The sequence below is a fragment of the Carcharhinus amblyrhynchos genome, chromosome 29 (genome assembly GCF_965287045.1).
Source record: "Carcharhinus amblyrhynchos chromosome 29, sCarAmb.v2.hapA, whole genome shotgun sequence".
NCBI classification, from domain to species: Eukaryota; Metazoa; Chordata; class Chondrichthyes; order Carcharhiniformes; family Carcharhinidae; genus Carcharhinus; species Carcharhinus amblyrhynchos.
The window spans coordinates 6,702,639-6,721,689 of NC_137352.1; the positions used below are offsets into that span (position 1 = coordinate 6,702,639).

A 19,051-nucleotide genomic window follows, 5' to 3' on the forward strand; every position below is an offset into this window, starting at 1 on the left:
GAAGGTGTTTACATTGAATTCCAGCAGTATGCACAGTCCGTGTGTGATCTGTCCAAGGTCCTGAAATGCAGTTCTCCAGATTTATTTTAATAATCCTGTTCATTTTCTATTTTTCATAGAATCCCCAGAGTACTGAAGGAGGTCATTTGGCCCACCAATTCTGTACTGATCGCAATCCCATCCAGGCCCTATTCCCATAGCCCCGCACATTTACCCTGCTAATCCCCTGACACCAGGGTCAATTTAGCATAGCCAATCAACCTAACCTACACTTCTTTAAACTGTGGGAGGAAAGCAGAGCACCCAGAGGAAACCCACACAGACACTGGGAGAAAGTACAACCTCCACTCAGGCAGTGACCTGTGGCCGGGAATTGAACCTGGGTCCCTGGTGCTGTGAGGCAGCAGTGCTAACCACTGTAAATCCACTAACCAGTGTAAATCTTATTTTCTTCCACGTTTCAGTCGCAAGAGATTCCTGTTTTCTCCCGGCGTGTGTCGCTTGAGGTCACACAGTTTTCCAAAATAACTGGTTTGGTCCACTTTGTCCCCCTCTGCACCATTATTTACCAGTGGGAAGTCACACAAGGCATGGTCAACCTTCTCGAGCTACTTGGGTGCTTTTCCTAGGAGCCTTCCCCCCACATCCTTGCTTATTCCTCAACCAGCATTGTTAAAACCCAGCTGGCTGTTTTTGCATTGCTGTTTGTGGGATCTTGCTGTGCAAAGAAGCTACTGTATTTTACTAGTTTCTTTATTAGTGTCACAGGCTGACATTAACAGTGCAACAAAGTTACTGTGATAATCCGCTAGTCCCCACACTCTGGCGCCTGTTCAGGTACATTGAGGGAGAATTTAGCATGGCCAGTACAGCCAACCAGCGCGTCTTTTGGACTGTGGGCAGAAACCGGAGGAAACCCATGCTGACACGGGGAGAATGTGCAGAATCTGCACAGACAGTGATCCAAGCCAGGAATCAAACCCAGGTCTCTGGTACTATGAGGCAGCAGTGTTAACCACTGTGCCACCATGCCACCTATTACCTATGTAATAGTAGTGACTACATCACAAATAGTATTTAATTGTTTGCTTTGCGATGTTCTGAGGGTCTGAAATCTGCAATGTAGGTTCAAGTCTTTAATGTAAACTCTGTGTGAACGGCTCCAAAGTCAAGCCTAAGACCTTGTTGAAAAATATAGCTGAAGAAGCACTACACAGTCACCTTGCAATATTAGATACTGCAAGATACACAGACGGACATCCTGTGTGATTGCACGCGTATCAACCCTTGGTGTTAACCACTGATAGTAGCGGGTTTTAATTGTGAATAAATTCACATTACCTGCTCCCTTTATAGGAGGCAGAATAATTCTTAAACTTTATTTGCTGCTAAACATTTGCTGTTTATCTGTTGTGTCTGCCACACTGTTGAATGGCAGCAATGAATAATGAGAAGAGGAGTGAAAGCAGCAATGTGCATTAGCACCTGAAACTCCAGATTTCAATTTCAATATCCGAAGGGTAGTCTCTGCATCAAGACGCTCCGATATAACCACACTCCGGAAACCTATCTCATCTGAGTGCTGTTCATAACAAAATTGTAAGCAGTGAACTATGGTTAGGTAGGTTAAAATGTCTCTTCAACAATCGTTTACATCTGTATAGCGCCTTTAACATACGAGTCCCAGAGCACTTCACAGGAACGTTATCAAGCACAGATTGATGCAGCCTTGTGAGATGTTAGTACTGGTGACTAAAAGCTTGGTCAATGAGTTTAAAGTTTATTTATTGGTTAGAAGTAAGGCTTACATTAAAACTACAGTGAAGTTACTGTGAAAATCCCCTAGTCGCCACACTGAGACGCCTGTTCAGTATGCTGAGGGAGAGTTTAGCACAGCCAATCCACCTAACCAGCACATCTTACAGACTTTGGGAGGAAACTGGAGTACTTGGAGGAAACCCACGGAGACAACATGCACACATGGATTCGATTCCAGCTTGGAGTTACTGTCTGTGTGGAGTTTGCGCGTTCTCCTCGTGTCTGCGCGTGTTTCCTCCGGGTGCTCCGGTTTCCTCCCACAGCCCCACAGATATGCAGGTTAGGTTGATTGGTCATGCTAAATTGCCCCTGAGTGTCAGGGGGACTCACAGGATGAATACATGGGGTTATGGGTAAAGGGGCTGGATGGGATTGTGGTCCGTGCAGACTCAATCAGCCAAATGACGGTCTCCTGCACTGTAGGGATTCTATTCTATGATTCTATTCCACACAGACAGTGATCCAAGCTGGGAATCAAACCCAGATCCCTGGTGCTGAGAGGCAGCAGTGCTAACCACTGTGCCACCGTGTCGCCCAAGATGGGTATTAAGGAGGGACTTAAAGGAGAAGGGAGAGGGGTAGAGAGGTGAAGAGGTTCAAGGATGAATTCCAGAACATGGAGCAAAGGAAACTGAAGGTTTGGATGCTAATGGCCAAGTGATGGAGTCTCTACTGATTTTAAGCAACTTTTTATTGAATCCTCCCCTTTTCTGCTCTAAGCTGAACAACTCCAGTTCCTGTCATCACAATAAGTCTCTCTACCTGGTACCATTCTGCATCATTTCCAAGATCTTGTCATCCTTACTAACCGGTGGTACTTGGATTAGTGAGCAGACCACTGAGGCCCAGCCGATGACTGACTTACAAATTTAGAACCTAACCTTTGATGGTGTATCATTGCTAGTTGATTGTTGTTGCCCAGTTCACATTAAAACGGTTGCACTCCTTGTAAACTTCCCAAAGTGCAGGTGACTAAAACGATTGTTCAATCGCACTTAAAGATAATGCTGTGGTTTTCAGGGTGGTTTTGTGTCCCCCCCCCCCCCCCGGCCTGGAGCTGTGGGGCCTGACTCTTTATAAAGGAGATGGGGGAGCAGTTTTACCTATCATTTTCATTCCCATCAGTCGCTGTTGGAGCCGTGACAGAGAAGCAGGTAGCTCCAGGAAAGACCAACAAATAAGAGTGTACAGAAAGGGCAGATGTTAGAATCTAACCAGTGACAACATTGTATTGGATGTAATGTGACCAGTGGGAACAAGATGTAAGGGTCAGCTGACCCAGTAAATTATTGAACCGATTACAGAGTGATGTAATAGTCAGCTGACCAGCTGATTCACTATCAGTAAGGAACTATGTAGAATTGTGGATAGGTTGGAGTGGCCCAGGACGAGGCCCCAAGTTTGGAGTAATGATGTTTCTTTATTAAACCCTTTCTTTGATCTATGAGCTGGAGTAAGTTTTGTTGTATTTTCAGTAGCTGCATTTTGAAGAGTTCCTTCTAAAGAAACAAGAGGTTGAAACAAGAGAATGGAACTAATCCACAGGTCATTCAGATGGGATGCTTTGGCGTTGTCTGTTTTGTAGATGGTGGAAGCATATGTCACCCACATTATGTAATTAAGCCAACGTGTATCCTTCTTGCCAATACCAAGAGCAGTAAAACTTGTATTTTCCAACATTCTTGTTCTGCCCAATGCAGCAGAACATTTTGGAACAGGCCATTTAAACTATACTGCATGCAAAATAGGCAAACGTTTGGAACAGTAAAACAAGCAAAATTACTTAAATTCTGAAGTTGGAGTTGGTAATCACGACCAGATGCTCCGAGGTTGAAAGTCCTTTTTAAAAATGAACTCTTTCATTCACACATCACCCCAGCCCTATTTTTTTAATATTCATTCTTGAAATATGGGCATTTATTCCCCACCCCTTAGACAACCTACAGAATATTTTGCTATGTTTGAGGCCCTGTATAAGTGTTTACTGAATATATAAATATTGCTGGCTTCATAACTTACATTTAGTGACTCGTGCTTAGATCGTGTAAATCCTGAATCACTGGCTCTTTTCTGTTGCCTTCTGTGTTGCATCTGCAATCATTTTCCCATCTTCAGTTATTGTACTGCACTCATTATCGCTCAGGTCTGCTTCAAGGTATTGCCCCTTCGAAGCAGCACTCCAAAAGCTAGTGGCTTTTACCAGCAAATAAACCTGTTGGGCTTTAACCTGCTATTGTGAGACTTCTTAATGTATTTACCCCAGCCCAACACCAGCATCTCCACATCATGACAACTATCAACACTACAAACTGCCGGCTCCAAGTGGAGAGGATCTCAAAAGAAGGAGTGCTATGAAAGCTAGTGGCTTTTGCTACCAAATAAACCTGTTGAACTTTAACTGAGAGACTTCTTGCAACATTTTACATGGCAAGGGAAAAATAAAAAGATCTCCGTTGACAAGCCCTATGTTCATGACAAATGTCGTGATGTGGATGTGCCGGCATTGGACTGGGGTAAACACAGTAAAAAGTCTAACAACACCAGGTTTAAGTCCAACCGATTTATTTGATAGTACACTCACTAGCTTTTGGGTTAGCCCCTTCGTCAGATGAATGGAGAGTTCTGGCCTCAGACAGAGCATATAACAGCACAGACAGTTCACAGATTACTGATTAGAATGCGAATCTTTACACCTAACCTGCTGTTCAAGTCTTAAAGTGGCTGACAATGTGAGTGGAAGGAGCACTGATAGCAGGTTAAAGAGATGTGTATTGTCTCCAGACAGTACAGTAAGTGAGGTTTTGCAAACCCAGGCAAGTCATGGGGGTTACAGATAGTGCGACATGAACCCAAGATCCTTGTTGAGGCCATCCTCATGTGTGTGGAACTTGGCTATGAGTCTCTGCTCAGCGACTCTGCGCTATTGTGTGTTGTGAAGGCTGCCTTGGAGAACACTTACCCGAAGGTCAGAGGCTGAATGCCCGTCTCTGCTGAGCAGAGACTGATAGCCAAGTTCCGCACACATGAGGACGGTCTCAACAAGGATCTTGGGTTCTTGTCGCACTATCTGTAACCCCTGTGACTTGCCTGGGTTTGCAAAACCTCACTTACTGTACTGTCTGGAGACAATACACATCTCTTTAACCTGTGATCAGTGCTCCTTCCACTCACATTGTCAGCCACTTTAAGACTTGAACAGCAGGTTAGGTGTAAAGATTCGCATTCTAATCAGTAATCTCTAAACTGTCTGTGTTTTATATGCTCTGTCTGAGGCCAGAACTCTCCATTCACCTGACGAAGGGGCTAACCCGAAAGCTAGTGAGTGTACTATCAAATAAATCGGTTGGACTTAAACCTGGTGTTGTCAGACTTTTTACCATGACAAATGTAGCAGCCACTATAACATTATTATGTAGATCAGAAAAATCTTACACTCTCTGATCCCTGCTTAGTTCCCTTGGCTAAGGTGCTGAACCTTTGCTCCATCAGGATTCTTCCTTAATTTGTATTGGAAAGTTTACTCTCAGTGGGAGAGGACTGGTTTGGTGTTGGCTACAATGGCGTTCCATGGTCAGACTGCCTGAGGGTAAAAAGGACTGTGCATAAGGAATAGCCTCTTGGTTTAGGAGCTGTGAACATGTGTTCCAGTGACAATATTGGGAGAGATGGTGAAAAGCTTCTCTGCAATGCATCCGTTACAACGGAGAAGCTCAGAATGGTGATCAGATGTGTCACCATCTTATTATGTGCGCTTGGTATGATGGGGCCACTTGTAAATAGGTTTATATCTGACTAGGTGAAGAAAACGGACTTGCATTTCTATAATACCTCTCTCAGTCTCTGGTTAACCCAAAGCAGTTTACAGCCAAGAAAGCTCTTTAAGTGTAGCTGTTGTCACAATGGCTGAGATTTTACGGCCTCTCTCGGGCGAGGCTCATGAAATCCCGCCTGAGGCCAACGGAGAATTCCATTCTGTGAGCCGCGCCCATCCCGATTCCAGAGTGGGCATGCCATAAAATTCTGGCCAATATCGAGAATTCGGCGGCAAGCATGTGCACAGCAGGATCCCACAGACAGGACAGTGATAATGATCAGATAATCTATTCAACTGATGTTCAGTGAAGGCTAACTATTTACCAGGACACTGTGGAGAACTTCCCAAGTCCCCGTCACAATTTTAAGGGTATTTGTTATACCCACCTGAGAGGACAATCTCATTATAACATCTCATCCAAAAATCAGCACCTCAGACTCTGCAGTACTCCCTCAGTCCTGCACTAGAGTGTCAGCCTTGATTTTTGTGCTTGAGCCCTAGAGTGAATCTTGAACCAATGACGTATTGGTTTGGCGGTGACAGTGTCATCTGTGTTACATGACAGCCTGAGTTGGTGCTCCCAGGACTATGCTCTGTGAACCCAAGTTCAAATCCTGCTGTGGATATTGTGAAATTTGAAATTTTTTTTATGGGCAGCATGGTGGCACAGCGATTAGCACTACTGGCCCACAGTGCCAGGGACCTGGGTTCAATTCCAGACATGGGTGACTGTCTGTGTGGAGTTTGCATATTCTCCCTCTATCTACATGGGTTTCCTCCGTGTGCTCCAGTTTCCTCCCACTGTCCAAGAAATGCAGGTTGGGTGGATTGATCATCCTAAATTGCACTTTGTTATCAGGGGGACTAGTGGAGTAAAGTTGTCAGGTTATGGAGATGGGGCCTGGGTGGGATTGTCCTCGATGGGCCGACTGGCCTCCTACACTAAAGGGATTCAATGAGAGTGAGGTTTTCAACAAAAAATTCCCAGCATGGAACAAAGCTATGGACAACAAGGTGGGAAGTGTTGCAATGTGGTATCTTAGCTAGATGTGTTTTTCTGGCTTCTGAGTGATGTAATACATCACAGTCCTGCTGGTGGATGCAGTGGGCCAGGGAAGGGGTTAAAATGCCAGCGATGAATTGCACTATCTGTGCCTCCCTGCTTTTTTTTTTTGGAATCACATTTCAGGTAATCTGCGATCAATTTGATACCCAGTGACTATAAGTATTTTGCTCTGACCATTCCCTGCTCTGAGCAGCAACAAATTGTGTCATTGGACAAAAGTGTCCCATTAATATTTGAGGTAGCCTTGCTTCCAGTTTTTTCTTTCGGTATAAATTTCCCAGGGCACAATCTGGACACTAATTCCATTTTAATTGCAAGTCACCGGAGCACACTTCAGTGTGAGTAACAAATGGTTTGATTTTGTAGACTTCATCAGACTGCATTTGAAATGCAACGTACCAACCCTGCTGGAATGTCAATGAAGCAGTGAAGTAGCTCTGTGCTTACTAATTATCCCTTTGTGCCAGACCACTGTACAAGAGTGTTTTTTCTGATTAAATTGGATTTGTAAGATGGCGAGCTGTAAGGAGGTTAGTTTTTCAATCCCCTCCCCCTTGCCTCTTTGCCGTCTTATCCCTCTCTCTTTCATTCTTTCACTCATATCTCTTCATTTCTCTTCCGAATCTCTCTCTCTCAATGGCTTTTCTGTTCTGCTCAACCTACATCTGGTTTATCTTTTTTACTCTTTTCTTTCTTGTTATTTTGTCTCTCCCCGGACGGAATTTTCTAGCCGTGCTCAGCCCAAAACTGGAAAATTCCATTTGAAGTCATTGGACCTTTGCATCGTCCACCACCCAACTCACTTCGATTCCCATGGCGGGTGGGACAGGAAAGCTTCCCCCCCCCCACCCCACCTCCATCTCTCTATCTCTCTCCTTTCTCCTCGCCATATTGAACCAATCTGATGTTGCTGAAGGTTATGTTCCATGCTAAAATGCTCACCTCCACTCTGTACTTTGGAGGCAGAGGTGAGATGGGTCTTGACTCCAAAGATGGGGACTTGTCCGACCTGTTGTGTATTAGCCCTCCCCTTCTTCAATCTCAGCCAACTCCAGTTCCGTGATGGATTGTGAGTTCACGAGAGATTTGGAATATCCGGCGAGTAGCCCTGACATCCATTTTTGGCCAGCCCTGTTTGAAGTATAATTTCTTCTTTCTTAGTGGCTGCCTCCAGCGCGGGAACCTTGTGTTTTCCGTTGAAGGCTGCTGTTGCAACACTTGAGCATTTAACAGTGAGTGTGGCTGATCCTTCACCGGGAACCTGGTTTTCAGTGAAACATTGAGCTGCTGACTTGTGTTGGCTCGATTTTGTTTTTTAATGTTGAAATAATGCAGTCAGCTTTCTTCCATTCTCAGCCACGATCATGCCTCCTAGCTATCATCACTCAAAACACTGTACAGACATTGATTACTAAAAGGCATTTGTCTGGGATGGAGCATTTGATCTATAAGGAGAGATTGGATAGGCTTGTACTGTTTTCTTTAGAGCAGAGACGACTATAGGGGGATATGATAGAGGTGTATAAGATTGAGGGGTATGGACAGGGTGAGTAGCTGCTCCTCTTGGTTGAGGGGCATAGTTTTAGGGTCAGAGGCAGGAGATTCAGAGGGGATTTGGAAAAAAAACCTTTTCACTCAGGTGGTGGGAATCTGGAATGTACAGCATGGGAAGGTCATGGAGGCTGGAAACCTCACAACTTCCAAAAAATATTTGGATGAGCTCTTGAAATATCACATTCAAGGATATGGGACAAGTGCTGGAAATTGGGATTAGCAGCACGCCTTTAGCGGGAGTTATATCAGTGCAGATTTGATGGGCTGAAGGGCCTTTTCTGTACTGTATGAGTCTATGGGAGGTCCACTCCCCCAAAGTAAGTATTAGGGCACTATTTGGATAAAGGTCTGAGGATGTTTCCTCTTCAGGGTGGGTCCAGAACTAATGGGCCCTTTTAGGCCAGAGTTGAAGAGAATTAATTTTGAGTTCTGCAACTTTGGAGCTCTCTGCTTCAGAGGGTGGTGGAGGCAGGGTCACTGAATATTTTTAAGGTGGAGGTGGATGGATTCTTATTAGATAAGGGAATCAAAGATTATCCAAAAGATTATTAGATGGGAATGTGGAATTAGACACACACACAGATCAGTCATGATTTTATTGAATGGCAAAGCAGGCTTGAGGGGCCGAATGGCCTACTTTCTGTTCCTAATTCATTTGTTCATATTTCTACACTCAAACTCCATTTCAACAAGGAACCTTAACATCTGCATCCCATCTAGAATTATTCCATTGCAACACTATTTTGAAGAGATGATCTCAGGATTGATGTCTCTCTCATCTTAACTAGGGAACGTTCAGAATTCCTTTTAAAAATAAGATGTGCTTTTTTTAGAATTCCCAATAATATCTCTTGTTCTGCCTGTTTCTAGTTGGGTTATTTCTTGAATGGTATTTGTATTGTCACTTGTTAGAGTTCCTCAGACTCCCTGTGACAACCTAAGTTATCATGGTTAGTGACAGAAGTTTGACCTCACTGATTTGGAATTGACTTTGTGTCCAGTTTCCTGTGTGAGAGTTTCTTCATCCCACTGCAGACTGACCGATCTTAAATTATCTCCTAGTCCCTAACACCACCAACTTAAAATTCTCCTTCTTGTGTCCAAATTTTGTTCACAGCCTCACCCTTCATGGGTGGCATAGTGGTTAGCGCTGCTGCCTCACAGCGCCAGGGACCCAGCTTTGATTCCAGCCTCGGGTCACTGTGTGGAATTTGCACGTTCTCCCCATGTCTGCATGTGTTTCCTCCGGGTGCTCTGGTTTCCTCCCACAGTCCAAAGTTGTGCAGGTTGGGTGGTTTGGCCCTGCTAAGTTACCCCTTAGTGTCCCAAGATGTGTAGGTTAGATGGATTAGCTATAGTAAATGTGTGGGGTTAGGGAGATAAGGCCAGGGCTGGGTGTGTGAGCCTGGGTAAGATGCTCTTCGAAGAATCAGTGCAAATTCGATGACCTTCTGCACTACAGCGATTATATGATTGCCTACCACTGTCACCCATCCCAACTTTACAACCCTTATGAGAACTCTGTATTCCTCCAATTCTGGCCTCTTGTGCATCTTCCCTCACTCCCTCATTCCCCCACTCCTTTTCCCCATCTTGAGTGTCCATGACTTTAGCTACCTCAACCCTAAGTTCTGAAATTCCCTCACAGTTCCTCTCTGCCTCTCACCAGCTTTTAACAGCCCCCATTAAAAATTTACCCCTCTTAATAAAGATCCTAGCTTCTCCTCCTAATAAGTAATTATTTGATTCATTGCCTGTGTTTCGCTGATTATTCTGTGAGGTGCATTTTTCTGTTTTTGAAAGTGCAGTGTAAATTATTGTTGCAGCATTTAATGTTTGAATATGTTTTAAAATGTAACAAGCCAGATGGAAAGTGGAGGAAGATGTTTCACAGAGCCACCCCAGGGTACGGCTTTACGAGTGTCTAATCTCTGCTTGTGATCTGCCCTTTAATGAAAGTTTGGCTTGTGAAATGCATATGTTTATGCTGTGATACTTGTGGTAAGCCATGTAAAATCATAGAGCAGAAGGAGGCCATTCAGCCCATCGAGTCTGCCCCAGCCACAATCCCACCAAGACCCTTCCCCGTAACCACGTACATTTTTACCCTAGCTAGTCCCCCTGACACTAAGGCGCAATTTGGCATGGTCAATGTACCCAACCAGCACATCTTCCAGACTGTGGAAGGAAACTTGAGCACCCGGAGGAAACTTACGCAAACAGAGAGAACGTACAAGCTCCACACAATCGGCTCCACACCAGCGTGTCTTTCACACTGTGGGTGGAAACTGGATGACCTGGAGGAAACCCATGCAGACACGGAGAGAGCATGCAAACCCCACATGACAGTGACTCAAACCCGGGTCCCTGGCACTGAGGCAGCAGTGCTCGCCACTGTGCCCCCATATGTTGACATGTGTTGCTGTCAGCCTCGCCATCGGAAAATCAAAGATGTTGGGTGTGGGCAGGCTGTTGGACTGTGGGGGGCATCACTGCTGAATTCAAAAGCAAAATGCTGCGGATGCTGAAATTCTGAAATTTAAAAATGCTGGAAACACTCAGCAGGTCAGGCAGCATCCGAGGAGAGAAAAACTGAGTTAATGTTTCGGGCTGTGGGACTAACTCTGCGTCGCTCCATAGATGCTGCCTGACCTGCTGAGTGTTTCCAGCATTTTCTGTTTTTCCTTTTAACTGCAGAATTCACTCCTGATGTAATGTGGTACGAGAGCCTGTTCACTTTCCAACAGCGATTTGGGGAAAAATATTTCAATCGCTGCTTGTTTTTAGCTCTTTCTACTGGCCCAGCAAGGTTGATGATAGGAGAAAATTAGAACATGCCAAAGATAGGGGCAGCATTGTGGCACAGTGGTTAGCACAGCTGCCAGGGACTTAGGTTCGACTCCCATCTTGGGTCACCGATTGTGTGGAGCTTGTACGTTCTCTCTGTTTGCGTAAGTTTCCTCCGGGTTCTCAAGTTTCCTTCCACAGTCTGGAAGATGTGCTGGTTGGGTGCATTGGCCATGGTAAATTCTCCCTCGGTGTACTCGGACAGGTGCAGGACAGTGGTGACTCGGGGATTTTCACAGGGACTTCACTGCAGTGTTAATGTAGGCCTAGTTGTGACACATGAATAAAAAGACCAACTCGGCACAAAGCAGAGGTTAAAATTGGGAGTGTTGCCGATACAGATAGATTGGCCCAAGTTAAGAGGTGAATTAATCTACTGCTGTGGGAGAAGCATGATGTGGATATGCTGGTGTTGAACTGGGGTAAACACAGTAAAAAATCTGACAACATCAGGTTTAAGTCCAACCTATTTATTTGATAGTACACTCACTAGCTTTCGAGGTTTCCCTCTTCTTCGGGTGAATGGAGAGTTCTAGCCTCAGACAGAGCATATAAAGCACAGACAGTTTACAGATTACTGATTAGAATGCGAATCTTTACACCTAACCTGCTGTTCAAGACCTGAAGTGGCTGATAATGTGAGTGGAAGGAGCACTGATCACAGTTTAAAGAGATGTGTATTGTCTCCAGACAGTACAGTAAGTGAGGTTTTGCAAACCCAGGCAAGTCACGGGGGTTACAGATAGTGCGACATGAACCCAAGATCCTTGTTGAGGCCGTCCTCATGTGTGTGGAACTTGGCTATCAGTCTCTGCTCAGCGACTCTGCGCTGTCGTGTGTCGTGAAGGCCGCCTTGGAGAATGCTTACCCGAAGGTCAGAGGCTGAATGCCCATGACCGCTGAAGTGTTCACCCACAGGAAGGGAACAGTCTTTACTGTGGGAGAAGCACTCAGCAGTCCAGTTTCAATCTCCACCTTCCCACTCTTTCCCAAGCTGAACATATTGACTCAGTGAACCAGCTTTAAAATGCATACCGGATCAACGCAAGACAGCCAGCCAGGCACTTGAGGCACTGTACCATGGACAGTGCCCACATTAAACTAGCATGCTTCCAGTGAGTGCACTGGAGAAGGCACAGTTACCATTGAAGAAACCCACTACTGGGTCAAATGATGCTTCTGAAGCAGGAGTAAGAGTTTCTCAAGCCCTGTATTGAAAGGAGATTCTGATTTTTTTTTTGGGTGGAGGGGGCAGGGTTTTATTTTCTGGAAGCTAAATTGTCAAAAATAAATACTGATGCATTAATTCTACTTGTGAAAGCCGTAATTGTTCACTGCCTTGAGCTTAAGCAGGAAGATCACACTGTAATGGAACTATTCTTAAACCCCCCCCACTTTTGTAAAGACTTTAATTCCACAAGCTTGATCTCTCTGACCCCTTATCCTGGTCTCTATCTATGTGGCTGGATCTTTTTTAAATTTTAGTTTGCCTCGCCAGACTCTTCAAATTTAATGGCAGTGGCTTTAGCCTTTGTCTGTGGTACAGTACAGGAAGGATGCCTCAGAGATCCCCTCTCTTTAATGTGATGGTTACCGTGGAAATGAATGACGGCTGCTTTAAGGCGCCCCCTTCCCCATCTTGAGGTAATTGTCAACAATAAAAACCCACTGCTGGTTCTGAATAATTTGCAGTCAACTTTAAGACAAGAGAATCACCTTTCAGGCCTTGTGTAGCCTTCATATTATTACTGTAGGTGGCTCCATTCTCACCATTCAACAGATTTTCTCTCCTCCATCTCATAACGGCAGCACAGTGGTTAACTGCTGCTTCACAGCACCAGGAACCCAGGTTTGATACCCGGCTTGGGTCACTGTCTGTGCGGAGTCTGCTCACTCTCCCCGTGTCTGTGTTGGTTTCCTTCAGGTGCTCCGGTTTCCTCCCACGGTCTGAAAGATGTGCTGGTTAGATGCGTGCTAAATTCTCTGTGTACCCCAACAGGTACCGGAGTGTGGCAACTAAGGGATTTTCACAGTAACTTCACTACAGTGCTAATTTAAGCCTACTTTGGACACTAAAAAATACGTTTTTTAAAAACTGTAAAAATGCTGAACATATCACCCTGAGACCAACATTTGTTGATCACAGAATCTCTATAGTATAGAAGAAGGCCATTCAGCCCATTGAGTCTGTACTGATAACAATCCCACCCAGGCCCTATTCCCGTAACCCCACTCATTTATTTACCCTGCTAATCCCCCTGACACATATAGGTCAATTTAGCATGGCCAATCCACCTAACCCGCATGTCTTTATATTCATAGAATATACAAAAGCAGATCGGGTCATTTGATACAAGGGGAAGAAAAATTGCTTTTGGACATTTCACCCCGGTTGACAGTTGGAGCCAGTTTTACACCCTACCCAAACTTCCTACAACCCCATCAATATATCTGTTCTTTCATTCAACTGACTTCCTCTTAAATGTATCTGTGTTCTTTCATCTCGCACACTCCTATGTGAATAACATTTTCATATTCTCATCAGTGTGACTTGAAGGAGTTTCTCAATGAATTCCTGATTGGATTTTATTAACAACTAACTTATATTTGTGACTCCTGGATTTTGACACTGTTCCCACCACTACTGCAGGTAAAAGCATCATAGAACCCTACAGTGCAGAAAGAGGCCCTTCGGCCCATCGAGTCTGCACCGAACACAATCCCACCCAGGCCCTACCCCCATATCCCTACATGTTATACCCACTAATCCCTCTAACCCACACATCCCTGGACACTAAGGGGCAATTTCTTAGCATGGCCAATCAACCTAACCCACATATCTTTGGACTGTGGGAGGAAACCGGAGTACCCGGAGGAAACCCACGCAGACACGAGGAGATTGTGCAAACTCCACACGGACAGTGACCTGAGCCGGGAATCGAACGCACCCTCGAGCTGTGAAGCAGCAGTGCTAACCACTGTGCTACCATGCTGTCCATCATCTCACAATCTATTCATCATTTTAAAGGCCTCCATTATACCAATCACTCAATCTTCTTTTTTCTAGTGAAAACGAGCCCCATTCAGTTCAGTCTTTCCTGATAGTTCTTAACGTTTTCACTTCATAAATGAATGTGGGTCTGAAGGGACATGTTCAGAATTATTACTGTTTTGGGGTAGAGGAGAGAAAATCTACAGAAAGTTGAGAATGGACGCACCTACAGTAATTATATGACGGCTACTCAAAGCCTGAGAGGGATTCTGTCGTCTAAAAGTTGACTGCAAATTATTCAGAACCAGGAGTGGGTTTTTATTGTTGGCAATTACCTCAGGATGGGGAAGGGGGCACATTTAAAGCAGCCGTCATTCATTTCCATGGTAACCATCACATTAGAGAGAGGGGATCTGCGAGGGGTCCTTCCTGTACTGTACCACGGACAAAGGCTAAAGCCACTGCCATTAAATTTGATAATAAGCACTTGGTGGCTTTTCATGAGGTTACCAAATCACCTCATCTCTTTATTTAATGAACCCTTAAATTGGAATTGCACCTTTTGGCAAATTACGTGTGCACCCTGGCTAGACTAAGATCATTTGTAGCAGGCCTGTGTTTAAATACTGTTGTAGCCTGGCTAGAGCTATTGAGACAGCTATAGATTTGTGGAATGTTACATTGTGGGAGATTTGTTTTGAACCTATGTGCAGTAGCAGTGAAATCACCGATGCTTGTCTGCACTGTAGCTCGGCCAGGCCGGTAGCTGAGGCCAATTAGTTTCACAAATGAGAGTCCAGCAGTTGTCGGGAGGATTTGTCACGGCCCCAGGCCTTGGTCTCGAAGCTTTGTTCTCCTCACACCCCTGCTAGACGCTATTGTCGTCCCCCACCTCCCCCACCCCACCCCCAAACGGCCATGGGGGCTGCTACTGCGGATTTATACAGGGCTGGCGGCCTCATGCTGTAGGCCTCACAGCTGCAGCTGGCTGAGGTGCTTAGGGCCCCGCTCTCCTGACCTTTCACCTGGTCCTGCTGTCATTTTGAAAGTTATGGACAAGAGGGCCACATACCTCGTGGGATTACTGCGTGCGATTGGTTTTTTTTTTGTTGGGGGGGGAGGTGGTGGTTAGATACCTCCTGAGAGTCCATGTATTCACTGGAAAACACAAAGACTTGGTTGGAATTCTAGCAGAGCTTATGGCCGAGTCACTATAATGGCTCAGTAACTCTATAGCATAGTCACCCTGTCATCTTAATGAGTCCTTATTTAGTCCCTGGCATCAACCTCGGAAGATTTAATGAACCACAGAATGCCTTCACTCTTCTTGCTACCTTGCTATTTTATTATTGTTTTGCGCATGATTGAATATCCCTGCAGAGCAAAGAACACAGCGCACTCATGTTCCAAAGGGATCGGGAAATGGTACAGTTATGCCTGCACATGTCAAACACCTTGGGGACCATAGACGAAAGCAAGGCCATAGCAAATTCAAGATCTTGATTCAAGGGGCAGCACGGTGGCACACTAGCTAGCACTACTGCCTCTCAGCTCCAGGTACCCAGGTTCAATTCCCGGCTTGGATCACTGTCTGTGTGGAGTTTGCACATTCTCCCCGCGTCTGTATGGGTTTCCTCCGGGTGCTCCAGTTTCCTCTGACAATCTGAAAGATGGGCTGGTTAGGTGCATTGACCCAAAGGGGTGCCAGAGTGTGGCAAATTTCACAGTAATTTCATTGTAGTGTTAATGTAAGCCTTACTTGTGACTAACAAATTAACTTTAAGATGGCGCTAAAGCGTGGTGGCTTCTTGCAAGCTGTCTGCTTCATACCCTCTAATTCTATCTTTTGCTCTGGTTCTATGCTTTTAAAACTGTACTCTAACTCTTTCACACTATATCTTGCACCCGCTTCCTTCCTTCTCCCCTGTGTACTCTATATGGTATGCTTTGTCTGTGTAGCACACAAGAAACAATGCTTCCACTGTATCACAATACATGTGACAATAATAAATCAAATCTTTAGGATTATTCTTTGGCTTTTCTACCTAAGTGACGTCTCTCAAAAGGAAGTTGGATAATTATCTGAAGGGAAAAGGTTTGCCGGGTTATAGGGGGAAAGGCAGAGGCGTGAGACTAGCTGGGTAACTCTTGGAAAGCCAACACAAGGAGTCGAACGGCCTCCATCTGTGCTGTAATTATTAAGGTGTCATTTTGTTCTTCAGGCTGGTTGTTTGAAGGGACATCTTAATTGAGGCCTGATCCATCGAATGAAAAAGTGTGCACTTTGCAAAGTGAAACCGCGGTTAGTTGCCTGAAGCCACAGGGTAAATGTTGACGGTGGCGTTTAAAATCTCGCGGGAAGGCCTCTGTAACATCAACGGCTGATTCTGAAATACGAACAAGGAAAAAAATGGGTTTTTTTTGAACGTTAGGAGTTTAGTGCAGAGTTTAACCTCTCAACCCCCTTCCCCGGTGAGATATGAATGTTTCGAGTGTGTCGAAAATATGGGACTTTCCTGGGAAACAGAGGGACAGGCAGCATTGTAACGTTCCCACTGTTTCTCAATGAGCAGCGGCGTGACCTTTGACCCATCCAATGGACTATAATAGAAAGAATTGCTTATGAAAGGATTCGATTTAATCCTGATCGAATCTTTTTAAAGATGGAAGAAAACCCCTCCTTCTTAAAACAAATCTTTCACTCCAACATTGAAGCCACCTTCCAAAGAATCAGCATTAATGAAACACAGTGTGGGTTAGCAATGCTCTTTACAGAATATTAGGCATTCTGATTTCATTGGAAGACTGTGTTAAACTTACAGTGGGATAAAAATTCTCCTATTTCCCAGATGATAATGTCAGGAGGTCCAGTGTCCAATGCCTCGGGAAAGCAGCCAGCATAATCAAGGACCCCATGCACCCTGCATATATGTTCTTCCATCAGGAAAAAGATACACAAGTCTGAGAACACGTACCAACCAACTCGAGAATAGCTTCTTCCCGGCTGTCATCTTTTGAACAGTCCTATCGTATGTTAAGCTGATCTTTCTCTTCTCTCCACCTGTAACTGCAACAACTAGATTCTGTGTCCTATCCTTTTCCCCAATGTACTTCGAGTGTTGTGCTTTGTCTGTATAGCGCACAAGAAACAATGCTTTTCACTATATCCCAATACATGTGACAATAAATTTAATCAATGTAGAGATTTGCTAGACCCCAATGTAAATGACGACAGTATGTGCCAAGAAGTGACCCTTCTAGAAAATAGGTTTATTTATTAGTGTCACAAGTAGGCTTACATTAACATTGCAATGAAGTTACTGTGGAAATCCCCTGGTTGCCACACTCCAGCACCTGCTCGTGTAAATTGGGGGAGAATTTAGCATGGCCAATCCACCTATCCAGCACCTCTTCTGATTGTGGAAGGAAACCGGAGCACCTGGAGGAAACCTACGTAGACATGGGGAGAACGTTCAGACTCCACAAGTGACCCAAACTGGAAATTGAACCCGGGTTCCTGGCGCTGTGAGCTAACCGTGCCTCAAAGGTTATCGGAGTCAGCATTAATGTGTGGTCGAGCTTGTGATTAGATCTGAGCTGATTGTATGGAAAGGTGGCGGATGGACTGAGTGGCCAACCCTCCTACTCCTCCTAATCCCGTATGCACTTACGGAGGGGGAGGACCAGAGGAACTATAATTTTACAAAATACAAAAGCTGAAATAGCCTGTTGTATCATTTGGTGAAATATTCCAATAATTTTTCAGTGGAAATCAATAATGTACATTTTCACAATAACTGATAATTTTCCAAAGAGCTGTATTGGTTAAATTGTTGTTCAAGAACTCAGCTCGGTAAAGGTGACTTGCATTTTTTGGTCATCTTAAACCCCTGTCTCTCTTTCCAACGGCAGCCAGATTTCAAAGGTTCTTAAGTATTTTTGGACATCCTGTAAAACGTGCCATATAAATGCAAGTCCTGCTGCCTAATGATCTAAACCACAAGATGCAACCTTTCTGCAGCGTGTTTAATGGGCATTTAATGTGCAAATTAAATAACTTCTTACAAACCATGGGAAGCCTTGGGGAGGGGCAAAGTTGTTTGCAGGGGGCAATTGGGGGTGCAACGTAAGTTGGGCAGCGTGTTATGAAAACTCATAACCTATGAGTACTTCTCCTCCCCAAACGCCGTGGCTGGTTTAAGTACAAGTAATGACAACTCAGTGCAATTAACCAGTGAAATTAGACCCATTGTCTTTACTATTTTAATCAAAGCCTCTTTTTTTTCTTTATTGCTGGACAGGTACTGACATGGCAGTTTTCTGCTTACTCTGTGGGAAACGGTTCCAGACACAGATTGCGTTGCAGCAGCACATGGAGGTGCACGCTGGAGTCCGCACTTACATCTGCAGTGAATGTGACCGAACTTTCCCAAGTCACACAGCACTGAAACGCCACCTCAGGTCACACACAGGTATGGAGCTCAAACACGTGGCACACTCGTTGCCCCTTCTTCCATAGGTTCAGAATAAGGTGTTAAATCCCTTTAACCAAGGATCCTCCGCTGAAAGAGTGGCATTTGCCAAACTGGACACCATCAAGCCGGTGAGGGGACAAGATGGTAAAAAAAATTTTTAAAATTTATTTATTTGTATCACAAGTCAACTTACATTAACACTGCAATGTGAAAATCCCCTAGTCGCCACACTGCAGCGCCTGTTCGGGTACACTGAGGGAGAATTTAGCATGGCCAATGCGCCTAACCAGCATATCTTTTGGACTGTGGGAGAATACCGGAGGAAACCCACACATAGACATGGGAAGAACATGAAAGCTCCGCACAGACAGTGACCCAAGTTGGGAATCGAACTTGGGTCCCTGGAGCAGCACTGCTAACTACTGTGCCACCATGCCACCCAAACACCAAAGCCAGAGGTTAACGTGAGAGATTACCAATAAAGC

At 44.8% G+C, this 19,051-nt stretch overlaps 1 protein-coding gene across 2 annotated transcripts in view; it reads left to right on the forward strand.

Moving 5' to 3' along the window:
* zbtb16a (zinc finger and BTB domain containing 16a) overlaps positions 1–19,051 on the forward strand; it is a 270,254-nt gene that overhangs the window by 224,022 nt on the left and 27,181 nt on the right. For both annotated transcript variants that reach the window (XM_080214571.1, XM_080214572.1), the window contains exon 5: positions 18,393–18,563. In XM_080214571.1, coding sequence (XP_080070697.1) covers positions 18,393–18,563 — 171 coding nt within the window. The remainder of the gene's footprint in view (positions 1–18,392; positions 18,564–19,051) is intronic.